The 19,307-nt window shown below is 36.8% G+C and overlaps 1 protein-coding gene across 1 annotated transcript; it reads right to left on the bottom strand.

The window, feature by feature from the left end:
• Window positions 1-8,772: 8,772 nt before the first annotated feature.
• LOC144976618 (proteasome assembly chaperone 2-like) lies at window positions 8,773-19,307 on the bottom strand. The gene is made up of 7 exons (XM_078920914.1): window positions 19,216-19,307; window positions 18,083-18,254; window positions 15,717-15,775; window positions 15,147-15,265; window positions 13,879-14,085; window positions 12,983-13,097; window positions 8,773-11,312 (listed from the first exon to the last, which is right to left on the bottom strand). Exons 1-7 carry the CDS (start codon window positions 19,270-19,272, stop codon window positions 11,187-11,189), a joined length of 855 nt encoding a protein of 284 aa, XP_078777040.1. The 5' UTR covers window positions 19,273-19,307; the 3' UTR covers window positions 8,773-11,186.

Here is a 19,307-nt window from a genome sequence, read left to right as displayed (position 1 = left end):
AGTCCACTGATTTCCATTATTTGAGATATACTTTGAAGTTTTGTTTTGTTAAACAATGAATTGCAATGAATCAAGTTGACTCTTTACTTCACCGACCGTTTGGGAGATTGACACTAGATGACAAATTAGAAAGAAAAAGACTAGTTCCTCACCAACCAACTGATTTTGAATTAACACAGGTGTGGAAATCTCGAAAACGCTCTTTTTCAGTGACATGGTATGACAGACATGAATGGCTCACAGTTAGTTTAGAAAAAAACAAAGTTTCTTTTGTTTTTATTGCCTACTTTTTACAGATGCAACAAACACTGACAAATCATGGACATCTATAGGCTATAGTGACCTTAACCACTTCCATCGTATTTCTTGACCTCCTAAACGTTGTTTTAGCACCCTTAAAAAAGTGAAAAATTTCATGCGAAATTCAATGAAACAGGAGCGGTTAAATTCGTTAATGATTCTGTCAATTCACAAAGCTGAAATAGATGCCATTCCAGATTTCAATAAACAAATTATAAAAAGATTTGCAGAGATGAAACATCGCCGTGTAGATTTTCTTTACAAGTACTAAAAGTAATTTCTGTCATAGGTTTTTTTTTCTCTTTTGATTTACATTTATCACATATTGATTGCATTATCTACCTAATCCAATCCTTTAAATGGTGAACAAAGAATAATTACAAAGACCTTCACACACGGAAATTGTATCTCAGTGTTGTGGCTTGTTGTTTTCATGAATTATTTGTTTTAGTGAGTTTTGTCCACTCGTAGAAACCATCGGCCCTCCCCCCACCCTTCCAAAAAAGAGAGTTTTTAACATGTGCTCTCTCCTCTTAATCGTGTTCACTGTTTAAGAATTTTTTTTCTTCTTCTAATCATGGCACCACCATATGCCGTCAATCCGCCACGCCGTTGCCTGATACTGACCAAAAAATGACGTCAAAATGCCAGTCTTTTGCCACAAAAGAAAACAAATCGTGAGTTGTATTCAATAGTTCAACCAATGAAATAACTTGTTTCCATGAGCTCTACTAACGACAACTCACTAAGCGGTGCAAAAAAAAACGTATAATGACGTCAAACTGCCAGTCCTTTTGGATTTCAGTATCAGGCTATAACATAACCATGGCTACGATCGTAGCCACTCAGGTCTTTGTTATTGTTTTTTGTCATCCGCGTTTATGAGTAATGATCACTGAACTGTATTAACCCGACCATAAATGTTCATGGATACACACAGTTTTGTGTGTTGGTCCGTTATACTTCCGGATGGCAATGTCATGAGCTTCTTAGCCAAGCGCATACTATCTATAGCCTGACACCGACCAAAAATGACGCCAAAAGACAAGTCTTTGGCCACATAAGAAAACAAATCGTGAGTTGTATTCAATAGTTCAACCAATGGGGTCACTCGTTTCCTAAAGCCTAAGCTTTACTAACAACAACTCACTAGACGGTGCACACACATTTTTTTTTTTTTTAATGAGGTCAAACTATAGATAGAATGCGCTTGGCCAAGGAGTTCACAACATTGCCATCCGGAAATATAACGGACCAACACACAAACTCTGTGTAACCATGAACTTTTATAGTCTGGTTAATACAGTTTAGTGAGAACAACTCACAAACGCGGATGGCAAAAACAATAACAAAGGCCTGAGTGACGTCATCTGCATACTATCTATAAGTCCTTGTGGGTTCTTGTGTCAGGCAATATAGATAGTATGCGCTTGGCTAAGAAGCTCATAACATTGCCATCCGGAAGTATAACGGACCAACATACAAAACTGTGTGTATCCATGAACGTTTATAGTCAGGTTAATACAGTTCAGTGAGCATTACTCATAAACGCGGATGGCAAAAAACAATAACAAAGACATGAGTGACGTCATCTTCGAACTATCTATAAGTTAACGATGGCCACGGTTTGACACACACACCGAAGGGAAATAATTGATGACAAACGCATTCCCTTTATACGATCTTAGTCAAATTCATCCTTTTCACTTCTTCACTCAACTCATTGGTGTTATCATTGAGAAAAAGGGCTTTTGATGAAGTTTGTATTCTTTACATGTAAAACCAAAACTTTGTAATATTTTCATGCGATAGAAGGAACGAATTTTAGGTCAGTTAGCTCTTTGTTAATGGGAGCGATCGATATTCATGTTTTCGTCTAACCGAGTCATCAATCACGTGATTTGTTGCTGTCCAACGATTGGGCATTTTTGAACAAATGTAAACACGCTGCTTTGTTTATGAAAGTTGTAAACATACCCATGTGTCAAGCTGAACACAATGACCAATCGTAATGTTAGATACCTAGTTCAAAGTCTGTGAACACTTTTCACAATGTAGTTCCCTTTGAGCACATTTTGCAATGTGACCATTGACCTCGAGCACATGGAAAGTTAATATAGATCATGCCCATTGTTTTTAGCCAGCCATTTTTTATGATTTGTTCTCACTAAATTCAATCAATCACATTGTGATAAACGTTTAAGGTTACACATACGTTTTGTGTGTTGGTTCGTTTTATCGACTGGAGGATGTTTTGAGGGTTTGGTTTTTTTAGCTGTGTGCAATACATCAATTTATTGATGCTATGCATTTAGCCAACAAACTCACAACATCCACCTACGGGATATAACGTCCCAACACACAAAGCTATGTGGCACCTTATGTAGAGGGGGGTTGACAAAGATGGTAACAAAATGCAATACTCTTCAACAGTCGTAACGTCACTTCCTTCCAAATGACGCATGGTAACTTAGTAACACTGGCTATAAACTATCGGAACAATGGCGGACGCCCGTATGAAATATTTCTCCGGCGAGCATAAAAGCATATGCAGAGGAAAAAAACCCCATAAATTTGATCATGTTTTGACTTTTACACATTCTGATCACAAGGCATATGAAAAGTTCTAGCCAGCATGAAGAATAAAAAGTAATGATTTACTTTGTTTAGAACCAAGATGGCCGCCGTTGCCGGGCGGCGTGACATCAGACTACTGAATCCAATTGCATTAAAGTCCTAACAATGACAATGACAACATAATTAAGAGATGATTTACGAGGAAAAAACTAGAATCTCTGGCAAAAGGGTATATACAGGATGTCCATAAAGTCTTGCCCTGATTTCAAAGACTTATTATTCTAAAACCGTTAGATATTTGCATAAGTCAAAGGAAAAATAGGCTACTAGAAGCTGTGGACTGTAAAAAGTAATTTTTAAAAAAATGAATATAACAGCTTAAAAAATACCAAAATACCAAACACGGGGGTCCATGTTGGGAATTTTCAAAACCACTGAAAATTTTACGCGCTATCGTACCAACCTCCTAACCGTAATTTTATGCGTAACCAATTATCTTAGTATGTAAACAAAACACCTACCCTATATTGTACGAAGTCCAAAAGCTGCTCTTGTACTTTTAGTTTTAGAGTTCTTGTGGGACCAATTAATCCATAAGTCAATTCACACACTTGGTCATAAATTGTAAACGTATCACTAATTAACACACATAATTAACATAATCCATCACATTTGACCACCTCCACCCCTCCCATCTTCTTCAATTTCACTTGCTTTTCAAAGCCTCCTTCTCTTGGGAGCAGGCTCTAACTTCTTGCCAAGCTGCCTTTTCTTGGCCAAGGCCGTGAGTTTCTTCACAGCAGTCATGGTTGGGGCAGCCTTCTTTAATTTCTCATCCATTTCATTCCTTTTAGCTGCAGCCTGCCTTTTAGCCTGATAGACCCTATGTGCTGTCCTCATGTTGATGCAGAGTTGGTGGCACACAGGATCATATAGAGGCTCCCTTCTATAAAAATACTGACATGAATTCAACTTGTTGCTCAGCAGCTCATATTTCACGGTCTGGATTGCTGAGAGCATCCCTATGCCCATTCTTGATGTCTGTTTGTTGATTATTCTGGACATATGAGAAAAGGTGCTCTCAACCTGGGCACCATGATATATTGTTACCAATGCCTTAATCATTCTTTGAAGGAGGGGATACCTCCTCTCTATATCAAGAGAACACCACCATCTGTCTAGTCTATCATCTTTGTTAAAAGATGGTAGAGCCTTGTCATTAACATACTGCCTAATATCTTCTTTAACTTTGTGAAGCTCTTCTTCATTGAATAGGTGCTGTGTCTTTGAAGCCAGCTTATCCAGATGAACTTTGACTACAAAGTGGTTGTTAAAAGAAGGGTCGACCGCACTTATGGACTCCAGTGTCTTGTTTGTCAGCAGACACTTCTGCATTTGTTGACCTGCTGCTAAGTACGCATCCCTGACTTTTTCCAAGAAAGAGATTGGAACCTTCTGGTTTGGTTTCCCAATGAAAATATGTCTAAGAGGAAGCAATTTTTTTTCTTCTTGGAGATCAACATCCTGCAAACAATCTGTTATGCATTCTGGTTTCACAAAGCAGTGAAAAAGCTTCATGGCTGCAGCATCCTGATAATCATGCAGTTTATGCACCATGGGTTCTCCTTCATGATAGCCAGCACTGAAATATATAGCTCTAACTGCAGTTCAGTCTCTTTACTTTCGAATAAAATCTTGCTAACAATCCTCCTCTTCCTTTCCTCACCATCTTTTGTTTTCTTCTTCTCACCTAATATGGCACAAATGTCAAACACATCTTTCATGTCTTTAAAATTAAGTTTTTTCCTCACCATCATCTCTTTCATTACTGGCAAATAAATGTCTTTGTCTTTCTTGTTAAGAAAAGAAAAATAAAACAGCCTTAAGGCATCCCACATCTGGGTAATCTCCATGGCTCTGTCATATGTGGAAAGCCACCTTGTCGAAGAAGAGTACTGTGGGACACAGTAAGGCAGCTTCAAAAAAGAGCACAATTCTTGTAGATATGATTTATGCTGTGTGCACCACTTGAAGTCTGTATGCAAATCTGCAAAAAGATTCTCCAAATGACGCTGAAATGGAGAACATAATTTCTTGGCAACATTGTTCATATGGTGGCATGAATCTCCATCGATGTCTAAAAGATGAGGGGCATTTCGCTCTCTTATCTTCGTCTCAACACCAGAAATATGTCCTCTCATCACTGCACACGAATCAAAAAGAATGGTAATTAGATTGCTCCATGGTATGGAAAGGTCTTTGAAAATTTCTACAATGGCATCATAGATTGTCTCTGAGTCACATCTCATTATCTCCACAGATGCAAGATGATGAACCCTTGCCTCTCTATTCTTCCCAAAACTAACAAGCACTGATAACACCTTCTTGTTGCTAGAGCTTGTGGCCTCATCAATGTTTAAAGAAAACGGAGTTGTTTGCAAGTCACTAACAAGAGATTCTGTAATTGTCTTTGCTAAGCCATACTTTAATTTATATGCCGCAGAAAAAGAACTCAGATTGACATGTGCCAGAGCAGCAGGATCTTTAGCACAATATTTCGCAACATCCACCAGCACGTTTGCAAATGTCTCAGGCATTGTGTGTTCAAACATTTTCGATAGAATGTATGCCTCCATAGTAGAAATTCTATCTACCAAAGGCACAACAGTGTTTCCTCTCTTTACAGAATTTCCATCGCCCTCTGAAGATCTCGTCTCATCACATTGTTTAACACTTTCACCACTGCCACTACCTTTAGTTTTACACTTTTCAAACAATGGAAATAGTTTGTCTTTCTTACCAGAAAAGCTGCCCAGACTATAATTAGAGTCTTTCAATTTAAGTTTCTTGTAATGAGCTTCAGAACTCAAATGCTCCTTGAGGGCATCCTTCCCTCTTCCACCATAATTTATAACAGCGTTACACAGCTTACAAACAGCTTTCCCTGCAATATTAATCTTATGGATACTGTCTCCAATCTTTACTTTAAACTCCTTCACTGTCACTTCTTCCTCACCCCATCTGAAATTCCATTTGTTCTTTACAGTTTTGTCAATCTCCTTAATCAAAGGCTTTTGGTCTTCTTTAAGGGTATGAAACTGACTAGCCATTTATGAAAATGAATCACAAAAGTTTATAATTATAATAACCCAGTCCGGAGTTCCAGTCAAGAAATAAGAAATTGAAGATAAAAACCAAATTAACTAAGCTATCGACACACCAAAAAAAACACAGTCACTGCTGAGTCGTAGTACAAATCACATGGATACTATATTATAATAAAACAACTGAAGGAGTAAGTCAAACAGCCACAGAAATAAAGTGATAATTACTAAGTCCAGCAAAAAAAACAGAAGATAAACGCTAATCCAAATTGAATGAACTGCGTACTAGGTAGAGACACACATGGGCAAATGGGAAGAAAGAAGTTGAGAGAAGAAAGAAATCAAACAATGACGGGGTATTGTAGGGCAATTAATATCATATCGTAAGTATCAATACCCATCAGGCATGAAATAAAAAAGAGATAAGAAAACAAGCGTGATTGATATCGATACCATTAAAAAAAAATAAAAAAAAGAAACCTGGAGTAACCCAGTATCCCTACATTAAAAAGTTGAACGAAACCTCGGAAACAACGAAACAAAATGGCGGCGGGTTAGACTTTCTCACTCGGATCGTAAAAAAAAAAAAAAAAAAAAATTTAATTGATTGGGTTCCGTGGAATTTGAAACCACGGAAAAAAATCCGCGGAATCTGAAACCACGGAATTCCGCGGAAAACATCGACCCCTACAAACACTGAACGTTTCGGGCTCAAAACCCTTCTTGGAATAATTTGAGAAGACCTACAAAATATCTCTGTCGTCTATCTGGAATTTAGTAATGTATTTATGTCTTTATTGTTTTTTTTTTTGTTGTTGACTGAAGACTAGATGCTCTGTGGTTTCAGGCTCGTTACCACAACGGGTACATATTGGACAGGTGGAAAGTCCCCACTGATGAAGAGATTTTGCCGTTAGGCAGGTTCTCGACCAAAGCCGATTCGCTGCCACCCAGTGCCTCTTCTTGCTGGTGGAGAAACCTGGCAACTTCTCCCCCCGTTTCGAGGAGTTGATGTCCCTGCCCCCTTGAGGACATGGCGAAAAACAGATGTAAATGTCTATAATGGTTAAAGAATAATAAGACTTTGAAGAATCTGTCAGCCCACGGGTAGTCAACGGTCAGCCCAGGGGTGGCCAACGGTCATCCCGCCTTCAATGGAATTCCCCTCCTCCCTCCAAACCACTTATGTGTTTTTAAAATATCAATGGTAAGGATTTGAACATAGCTGTTCCTCAAACCCTCTTGAGATCACGTGTTTTATTTGTTTTTAAGGGTTTTACGGCGCTTGCAACACATTTAGGTCATATCAGCGCCAGTAAAAAGGAAGAAAATGGGATGGACAAATTCTAGGATAACAATTAAAGCACCCAAGAAAAAGTAAGACAAAGGGAAACTGAAAACAAATAGGGATCAGATGTAGAATCCAAGAGTATACCACTAATGTACTTAGTTTAAGATTACCTATAAGTCTCATCCAGACACACGCACAAGATCCAACAAAGAGGAATACACTCAAATGCTTAAAAAATACATTAAAAATTTCACATATAAAAATACGTAACAGAGATGATTTACAAGGAAAAAAATATCATCTCCTAAAACAATAACGATACATTTCACTGTTTCACTCCCAGCCAAGGCCAGGAAAAAACCAAGTAATCTCATTCCAAGACAAAGACAGAAAGCAAATTGGAAAACAGACATAAGGGGATAGAAGACACAGTAAGTGCCACCCTGCCCACTTTGGGAGGTCAGTTTTCTTTGTTTTGTTTTTAAGGGTTTTACGGCGCTTGCAACACATAAAGGTCATATCAGCGCCAGTAAAAAGGAAGAAAATGGGATAGAAAAAGTTCTAGAATTACAATTAAAGCACAAAAGAAAAGGCAAGACAAAGGGGAATAGGTTCAAATAGGAAACAGATGTAGATTCCAAGAGCACACCGTAAAAGTACCTAGTCTAAGATCACCTAAAATTCTCATCCAGACACAAGCACAAGTCCCAACTAAGAGGAATACACTCAAATGTTTACAAATCATATTGTATAATATGTAAACTAAACATAATACAATGCATAACAGAGAGATGATTTACAGGGAAAAAAATATCATCTCCCAAAACTATAATTACACATTCGACTGTTTCCCTCCCAGCCAAGAATTCCGGCCAGGGTCTGGACAAAACTAAGTAATCTCATACCAAGACAACGACAGGAAACAATTGGAAAACAGGTATGGAGGGATAGAAGACACAGCATGTACCTCCCTGCCCATTATGGGAGGTCAGGATCTTCACCCAGTTGCGAGGTCAGGAACCCCACCCAGGAGTGTGTTTTTAAAATATCAATGGTAAGGATTTTGTTTGTTGTTGCTTTAGGTCTCTTCCAACACAATTGAGGTTATATGAGAGACCGCTGAAACAAAAAAACAAGCAATCTAACAAAAATAGTACAAATGTCAATCAAAATCATAACCTAAAGATATCATAAGCTAAATTATAAATAACCAAGAACAAACAGGCAGAAGATTTACAGAAAAAAAAAATATCCCCTGTCAAAAATACAATCACAAACCAAAGAAGCAGGATAGGTTAGTAAAGAGAAGAAGAAACGACATCACTATCGGATCGTACACCCATGCGAACATCATAGGTATATGATTCAAGGGTGATGTTCCCATCCAACCACCCGCCAATGGTAAGGATTTGACCATAGGTATTCTGCAAACCCACTTGGGATCACGTGCATCGTGCCATTTAATATCATACGATATGAGAAAATATATTTCTGAGACGATTTTCATTCAAAACAAAATTTATTTACAATTCAACCATCATGAAAACAAGAGTGAAGTGCAATGTATTAGAGTTAGTGTTAGCACACTGTGATTTGAGATTGAATCAGTGCATTACACACAATGGGTAAAGTGTCATCAGGCTTCTAAATGAATTTCATACTTTGATCCACCATTTTAGTATTAATGTGCAACGTTCAATCTTGCTTAAGAAAAGTAAACATCCTGCACTGTCCATCAAAATCAAAAGCCACACGCCTTATCGTCAACAAAAAAACAAACAAAACAATTTAGATTTTATATAGTGCAATATCCACTAAATGAGCTCAAAGCGCGGTACAAGAAGGCCCAAGCCAACAGAAACACTTAAATAGTAAATAGTAAAGAATGAATTTATATAGCGCCTAAACATTCACGTTAATCGTGCTCTGCGGCGCTTTACATAATAAAAATAAAAATGTTTAAAAACAACAACAACACTTTGAAGACTTAACATGTAGGACGAGAGACAACGTTGTTAACAGCCAGGTACTCATTTTACACCTGAGCAGAGTGAGAGAATGAGAGTAAAGAGCATTTTCCAAGGACTCCAACCTTTTTGCATTGTAAACACACAGCAGCAGTTTGGTGAAAAATGGGATCAAAACAACTTATGCGTGATATGAACGGAAATATTACAATCCCACTGCTCAGCCCCCCCCTCCCCCCCCCCCCTGCCCCAAACAAATAACATTCCCACACGCGCGTGTATATGTAGGACACACACATATATATATGTGACCGACCATCTCAAAGTGGTATGTCGAAATGGACTAGGTGATGGAAATTGAATCTGTAGCCACAAATACGAAGTTTAGAGTTTATTTCTGTCTGCAGCGTGGCTCAGTGGTACGGTCTTTGCTTCCTACCCGAAAGGTACCGAGTTCAATCACCCGCCGCTGCGCTGTGCGGCCTTGAGCAAGTCACTTCTCCCTAGATCACTTTGCGGCACTGCTCTGCGGCTGACGCCTGGGTTATTCCAGTCTTCCCTTGGAATAGTCCCTAAAGACAAATTTCCCCTTGGGGATGAATAAAGGGAATTTTATTTATTTATTTTTAAAAATTTTATTTATAATGGAGAATGGGGGGTCTAGTTGGTAGAGCACTCGCTTCACGCGCAAATGAACCAAGATCGATCCTGGGTGAGGTTGAGATTTTTTTTCCCAACCCCCCTGTCCATCCAACAGTAGATGGGTAGCTGGGTCTGTTAAATCTGATGGAAAGTACTTAACGATAGACTAGCTTCCTATCCAAAGGGTAGCAAGCAATTGCTATTGTCCGTTTCAAGCTATCAAAACGGGATAAACTCTGGCTCCATGAGCCTATTGGCTCCGAAGGACCACTCTTTCTGTTATAATGGAGAATAAATTCTATATCTTGCATTGGAGACGACTTTTGGGTCCTGATTTGCATTATTTTAATTTTAAATTAATTTCTGGGCTGTGGTTCATTCCGACATAATACCGTTTTGAGACAATAGGTCATATATATAAACAAATTAATACAAGATCATACACAACCACACGTACATCTATATCTACTATGCACACAAACACACACAAATTAACACACAACCATTCAAACACACACACAAACACACACAAATTAACACACACCCATTTAAACACACACACACACATCTACATCCACTATACACACAAACACACACACATTAACACACAACCATTCAAACACACACACAAACACACACAAATTAACACACAACCATTTAAACACACACACAAACACACACAAATTAACACACACCCATTTAAACACACACACACACATCTACATCCACTATACACACAAACACACACACATTAACACACAACCATTCAAACACACACAAATTAACACACAACCATTTAAACACACACACAAATCTACATCCACTTTACACACACACACAAATTAACACACAACCATTCAAACACACACACAAATCTACATCCACTTTACACACACCCACAAATTAACACACAATCATTCAAACACACACACACATACATCTACATCACTTTAACACACACACAGATTAACACACAATCATTCAAACACACACACACATAATCTACACCACTTTACACACACCCACAAATTAACACACAATCATTCAAACACACACACATAATCTACATCCCTTACACACACCACAGATTAAAACACAATCATTCAAACACACACACACACATACATCTACATCCACTTTACACACACACACAGATTAACACACAATCATTCAAACACACACACACATACATCTACATCCACTTTACACACACACACAAATTAACACACAATCATTCAAACACACACACACACACATCTACATCCACTTTACACACACACAAACACCCATATCTAGATTTAAAAATCATTGGAAAAGCTTTTGATCGAATTTACTTCCAAACACAAATCTCCACGACATTGGCACCTTCCATTTGCTGATCCCCTTTGCAATGTCTTTCGATGCCACTCCTTTCTCTTCTTTACCGTCTTCCTGTTCATCAAATATAGAAAATCATAAATAAAACTTTCAAAAAATAATCCGTTGCTATGAAATATTCTCTGGGGATCCCGATAGCTCAGTTGGTAGAGCACTCGCTTCACACACAAAGGGACCAAGATCGATCCCAGGTGCAGTCAAGATTTTTCTGTCCAGCCAGCAGTGAATGGGTAGCTGAGTCTGTTAGATTTGATGGAAAGTACTTTGCAGTAAACTAGCATTCTATCCAAAGGATAGCAAGCAATTGCTATTGTCCATTTCACGCTATAGAAAATGGGATAAACTCCCGTTCCATGGGACCCAATGGCCCTGAAGGACTTATGAAATTTTCTCTAAAAATACAAACATTCAAGTAATTTATTACCATTCAAAGTAAGGTAAATACAAATTGCCTAAAACAAATACAAAAAAATTCTTAACTCTCACCTTACCAGCCATTTTCAGGATTTTCCACAAAACTTCACATCCAACTAACACAAAAATTGACTTTTATCACTCAAACACAAAAGCAGTAAGTTCTTGCGATTAATTTCTTTAGCAAAACATGCTCCACAACACACAGTTCATTTTCTTCAAATTTTATGATGTATAAAAGAAATTTGAACAAGAAAAATGGTGGCTGTATCGTAACGAATGTGACGATTTTCCTATAGTTGGTAAGGAAAGGGTTTATCAAAAACAATACAAAATGTCTTTTTTTTCTCTCTCTCTCTCTCTGGGTTTGTTTTATTATTGCTTTTGATAGTACTGCCCCCTGTTAAAAACTACTTATCGGCAATTTCCCTCAAACAATCAGAGCTGCCAAGCAGTATAAAAAAGAAATACATAAAATTACGAAATTTTAGCTCCAATTTAGGAACTTCATGAGCATCTCTAAATCCTTGAAACTTATTGAAAATGAAAATTAATGTCCGACGACATGATTTTAAGAAAATTGAAGCATTATTTAATCCTTGTGTGGGTAAATTGTTGATTTTAAAAGTTAACTATAGCAAACCACAATTTTTATCTCCAATAAAATGAGAATTAAAAAAAAATTTTAAGTAGGCCGATCTGAACAATAACCAGTGTTTAAACTTTTGATCATTGGTCGAAGAAACGATTTTTAATTTTTTTTAAATTTTAAAATGTGTTTAACATACAGCATATTTTTGTACTATATCAAATTTCATAATTTAAATATGCTTTCCAAATCATTCACATATCTTGTGTAGTCAGGTAATCGAGGGAATATCAGAGAATTAAAAAACAACAACATCAAAACAAACAAAAAACAAATCAGGACTGGTATTTAGTGTTTGGGATTTTCAGTCAGAAAATTGAAACCAAATTTGCTGTAAGGGAAATAATCAAACAAATCAAATCCCTTGGGATTTCCGTTTAAATGTTATTTTTTTGTAATTGTTAACTCACTCAATTCTAGAGATTTTTGCTACTTTTCAAAATTGGAAAAAAAAATGTATTAAAAATAAGCATGTACATGGATAGTTTTATTCAACTACCATTAAATTAACATGTAAAAACTAAAAACATTATCTTTGATACTGTGCCTATAATTATTTGTCTCAGTAAAATGTAATAAATTATAGGCATGGGGTAAAAGTAACCCCGGGTAAACTTTGGATATAGTCAGTGTTAGGGACAAGTGAGTTAAGGGTACTGACCTTTTTGACAATGAGATTGAGCCAGGAATTGACTTGGTCGGCCATGGATAAAGCATCTTGTCCGTTGTCTCCTTCTGACACAAACATCATCAAAACTAAAACTGGAAGATCTTGACTGAAAAGAAACAAAAACAAATGAATCAAATTCATTCATTCATTCATTCACAACAACACATTTTTGAGTCATTTCAGAGTCAAAAATTTTAAAAAATAACAAAATAACACAACAAAACATAGATGGGGATAGTCAAAAGTTTTTAGATAAGGGCAAAGTAAAATCTGGTAATTAGAAGCTACTATCATTCTGGAAAACGTAATACAATGGACTATTTTAAAAAAATAATTTTTAAAGGGTTTTACAGTGCTTGAAACACATTAAGGTCATTTCAGCACCAGTAAAAAGGAAGAAAATCGGATAGTAATTGAGCTTTTATATAGCGCAATATCCACTAAATGTGCTCAAAGCGCTTTACAAGGAGTCCCTGGTCAACAGCAACATTTAACATGTAGGAAGGGACATAACGCCTGTTAGGCAATATTACAATTTTTCGGACAAAGACAACGCTGTTAACAGCCAGGTACTCATTTTACACCTGGGTACGGTGAGAGAATGTGAGTAAAGAGCCTTTTCCAAGGATTCTACTATGCGCCGAGTGCGAGGCTCGAACCCAGGACCTTCCGATCCGAAAGTGAGTGTCATACCACTAGACCACATAGCCGCACAAAAGTAAAAAGTTATAGAAAGAAATTAAAGCACCCAAGAAAAGGTAAGACAAAGGGGACCATGCCGCTATTCCATCAACTACATGAAATAAAATAGATGACTATACAGTCAAGGACATTAAATAAGAAAGGAGGGGGGGTTGGGGATTAAAACAACAGACATTATAACTCACCAACTCTCATAGACACTCTTGGCAATACCAGATCCGGGCATGTATAGCAATTTTTCTTTGTAGTTGTCTCCCCCTATTTCCAGCTCAACTGTGGAGGGTGCTGGAAAGGACTGGCGACGTTCTAGAACACTCCATCCCATCTTGTTGGCGAAAAAGTCTCCAGATTTCTCTTCCATGGCAGGGGAGGTAAGAATACGGAACGGAGAGCTGTAAGGAATTGGAATATGAATACTTTGATTTAGATTTCAGGAAATCATATGCAGTCTGAGAATATTTGAACTCTCTTGGACAATTAAAGATTGGTGCCTAACCATCTGGTTGACATGTTTATATAGAATTAGCTGGATTCTTGCGCACTCTTAGGGGAAGCTTCATTAGGGGGAGGGGGGGGGGGGGGGGGGGGTGTGTGTGTGCAAAATTGGCACACCCAGTCTAGAGTATAAAATTTGAGTTGAAATAATATGATATTATTGTGGTGAAATAATAAAAGATTCTTGTACTCGTGTGTTAGTAGTTTTTTTACCGTAGTAACCAAGAAAGATTAACAGTTCTGGATCTCCAAGAAGGCTTTGAGAGGATTTAATTCAGTTATATATAAAATTGTTCATTCTTTGTAGGACATAATAATAATAATAATAATAATAATAATAATAATAATAATAATAATAATAATAATAATAATAATAATAATAATAATAATAATAATAATAATAATAATAAAGCACACTTATACAGTGCCAACATCGCATGCAATATGAGATCTAGGTGTGTTACAAATATTCTGAATTTCTAATCTCAAAAGGTAATTTATTCCAAATGGAGGAGCCAATTGACATGGATCCAACAGTCCTTTTTACATTCTCTCCTGTCACTTTTACAAGAGGTGATAAATTAAGCATTTATATTTCAAGGTGTAAAACTAAAACTAAATTTAGACAAAATTCATTAGTTAACATTTGGAACAGCACTGAAAAAAAACCTAGTTCTGTTGACTGATTTCAAAAACACAGCTGCACAACATTGAGTGTGCATTGGGAATGCATTCAAATTTTAAAATGCTGGAGTTCTGGAATACTTTTATTATATCTCTGCAATAACCTCCTCACCCATAATATTTCAATCTCAGTCTCTTTGCACATGAAGCGAGTGCTCTACCAACCGAGCTATTGCGACCCCCAGTGAAAATCAAGCCTTGCATGTGTCTGTAAAGATTTAAGTAAGGACAAAGCAAACTGGATGCAACGACAAATGAGGAATGATGACCGTACCCTTGAATCTGATGGTCCAATCTCTCCTGGGAAAATGTGCTGGTCAGTATGACCACTTGGAAAAACTTGTTGTCTTTGATCCATTTGGATAGCCACTGGGCATATTCTTTTCGACGACCCTGTCAGGATTTTTTTTTTTTTTAAGAAAAAGGGATGATGCTATTGATATCTTGTTAAATTTTTTAAAAAACAAACAAACCAACGTCAACACCATGCCATATATCGTAGTGGACATCAGTACTATGTCCATACATTTCTTTAAATGCTAGAGTCCAATCTTTTTTTTTTAAATTTCAAAATTATTTATGAAACTAGGTCAAGTTCACAATTCTTTAAATTACTCGATAACATTTTGAATCAAATCATTGTGAAAACTACATTTTGTCACAAACTCATCTACGTAGTCAAAATCTGCGTGAAGCTGTCTTAGGTTAGCAACCATCAAAGGCCAATTTTATATTTTACATTTTCATAAAAAACATACCTCAATTGTTTCACCTTATTATTATATTAATCAAATTGGGAAAAATAAAAGATAAAAAAGGAGCATGAAATAAGTTTCCATCTTGCCTTTACAAAAGGAGCTCTTTGCTGTATGACGACTACTTCTGCCAATATGCTCTCATAAACTGTATGGATGAAACAAAAAAGTCAAATAATTCATTCACCCTTTTTCTGATCTTAGCCAGATTTAAAAAAACAAAAACAAAAAAAAAACACGAATAAATCACAAAACCCCAAAAAATGAAAATGATAATTACCAAAAATAAAATAAATAAATGGAATTAAATCAAATTAAAAAATGAATAAATAAACTAAATCAAATTCAACCCTCTAAGTTTCAATTTTATGCATTTTGCAACATTTTCACTTAACTCTATCAAAATTAGGTTATTGTTTAAAAACACTTTAGTTTTTAATATATGTCCATTAAATGTTTAATTTAAAAAAATGCTTTTCCTCCTTCATTTCTATCATAAAGGCGGGCATAAATTTTAAATAGTCATAGAATAATGTAGAATTTCCTCACATGACATATAAAATCATTATGATCAATGAGCTCAACCAAGTTATTAATTAAAATATATATGGAAAACCAAAGGCATTCCCCGACAACTGAAACTTATTTCAAAGTGAAAAATTAAGGAGCAACCACTGGTGTAAGATAAAGACCTGAAAAAGTGTGTATGAAACAGTGCCAGACAAAGCAAGAAAGAAAAAAAATACAAGAAAAAAACCCTATCACAATAAATCATCATGCTGTGACTGGGGATCGAACCTTAGATTCGATCTCAATACCCTTCAACAATCGTAACGTCACTTCCTTCCTAATGACGCATGGTAACTTAGTAACACTGGCTCTAAACTATCGGAACAATGGCGGACGCCCGTATGAAATATTTCTCCGGTGAGCCTAAAAGCATATCCAGAGGAAAAAAAAAAACCATAAATTTGATCATGTTTTGACTTTTATACATTCTGATCACAAGGCATATGAAAAGTTCTAGCTAGCATGAAGATTAAAAAATAATGATTTTCTTTGTTTAGAACCAAGATGGCCACCATTGCTGGGCGGCGTGACATCAGACTACTGATTTGTATTTTCCTTTCTTGCATTGTCTGGCAATGCTTCATACACACTTTTTAGATCTTTAAACTAGGACCTGTTGCGTATAATTATCAACAGGCTAAGGAATAAGATTAACCCTGAAATCGCAGAAGAACAATATGGATTCCAACCTGACAGAGGGACAAGGAACACAATATACCTCCTCCGTGTTTTAAGTGAAAGAGCTATACAGGTTCAGACCCCACTATACCTCTGTTTTGTCGACTACAAAAAAGCTTTTGATAGAGTACGCCACGAAGAAATACTAAAACAACTGCACTCCATTGGCGCTGATGAGAAAGACCTCAGACTCATGCAAACATTATACTACACCCAGCAGGCATCTATCAAAATCGGAAACTCTACAGGAAATTCCATTCCTATTAAGAAAGGAGTCCGTCAAGGGTGTGTTGCCTCACCAGATCTGTTTAATCTATACCAAGAAACAATCATGAGGGGCATAACTAATATGGAGGGAATAAAAGTAGGAGGTCACAACATAAATAATATAAGATACGCAGACGATACGGTACTCATTGCAACATCAGAAATCCAACTTCAAAAGATTGTTGACAAAGTGGTAGTAGATAGTGAAGCCAAGGGAATGGAAGTGAATATCACCAAAACGGAATGCATGGTAATACAGAAAAACCCCGAAAACAACAACACCTGCAATATAACTATTCACGGCGAGCAACTTACCAACGTAGAAAGTTTTAAATACCTAGGTTCAATAGTGACAACAGATGGAAGATGTAACCGAGACATACGAGCAAGAATAACTCAAGCCAAACAGGCCTTCATGGACCTGGGAAACATTTTGAAAAACAAACAGATGTCGTTCGGGATTAGATTCCGAGTCTTGAAGTGCTACGTGTGGCCAATCTTGTTATACGGATGCGAAAGCTGGACTACAAATGCAGAAACACAAAAGAACATTGAAGCTTTTGAAATGCGGTGCTTGAGAAGGATGCAGAGAATATCGTATACTGCACACAAAACGAACGAAGAAGTGCTAAAACAAACATACCAACAAAGGAAACTAATGCCCTTAATAGCGGATCGACAACTATCCTTTTTCGGACACATAGTAAGGAAAGATAAGAATGAATACCTGGCAAGTTGTGGAAAAAATACCTGGTAAACGCGCCCGGGGGAGACAAAGAAAAACACTCATAGACCAACTGAAGGGCTTCACCAACCTAACAATCCAAGAGCTGTTTGAAAAAGCAAGAGACAGGGAGGAATGGAGAGAGATAATTCATGCAGGATCCGAAGCCTGGACCAGGCATGGAACCTAGATGATGATGATGAAACTAGGACCTACCTTCACAGCAGGTGGTCAATTTGCAAGACGTTGCTTCCTCGTGAGCAAACGGGTTGTTTCCGACAATTGGAAGAAGACTGGGGTGAAGGATGTAGCCTACCCGTTCCATCCAGAGGGTTGAAACAATGAGGTCTGCTGCCAGCTGGCCCACATTTCCCACAGATACAGTAGGCTGTATGATGTAAAGATGGTTTATTGAGATGAACTGGTATGACCTTTGTAATAATAATAATAATAATAATAATAATAATAATAATAATAATAATAATAATAATAATAATAGTAATAGACTAATTCTAATAGACGAAATCTAATTTTACTGTGCGGCTATGTGGAGTTGTGGTATGACACTCGCCTAAGGATCGGAAGGTCCAGGGTTTGGGTTCTCCTCTAAACCTAGGAAAAGATTTTTCGTTATCCCCAGACATATATTTGAAACTCCGCTCTTTTAAACAATTTCCACATTCCAGAATATGGAGTGTTTCCAAATGCACATAGAAATTAAATAAGGAAAGTTTATAAAATATCTATAAAAACATAAAATTAAACAACATTAAATCAGTTGTTACTACATATACACAATATGCGTCGACTTCGAAGTGGGTGTCATGGCCGAATGGTTCAGTCGTCTGCCCTGGAAGGGAAGTTTTACCAGAATCGACGTTGTGGGTTCGAATCCTGGTTCTGCCACTTTTTTTTTTTTTTTAATTCCGTCTTCTTTTTACAGAATGTTGCAAGGGATAAATGTCCCATCCATCCTCCCCCCCCACCTCTTTTTTTTTTTTTTGTTTTTTGTTCGAGTCTATTCTTTTCTCCTTTTTGTTTGGCCTTTTGTTCCGTTTCTGAGCATGAATTTCTAAAAATTGTTTTTATTTTTTAAAAAAATTATTGTTTGTTTTTTTCTCCTCTATCTGACCATTTGGTCGCTCTGAATATTTCTGTTTGTTTGCTATTTAATTATTTATTATTTTTAGACACTTTTTGAGATCGGCGTGGGGACGAGAATATGACAATTTGCTAGAAACTTATAGGAACCCTTTTGTAATTGTAACCGCTTTGAACACGTTTTGAATTGAGAATATTCAAAGGTGAATGGGAAGAACTATGACTATTACAGATTCAGATAAACTTACAACAATCAGGGTAAAATCTTGCCAATTGTGTTTCCTTCCAGAAGCCGGTACAAACATATCGCTATTGGAATGAAATTAAATATGAAACAGGG

This window comes from Berghia stephanieae, chromosome 7 (genome assembly GCF_034508935.2).
Source record: "Berghia stephanieae isolate SIO BIC M18660-M18661 chromosome 7, UCSD_Bste_1.3, whole genome shotgun sequence".
NCBI lineage: Eukaryota > Metazoa > Mollusca > Gastropoda > Nudibranchia > Aeolidiidae > Berghia > Berghia stephanieae.
Note: the sequence above shows the minus strand (reverse complement) of the source record. Positions and strands in the feature narration are given on the sequence as shown.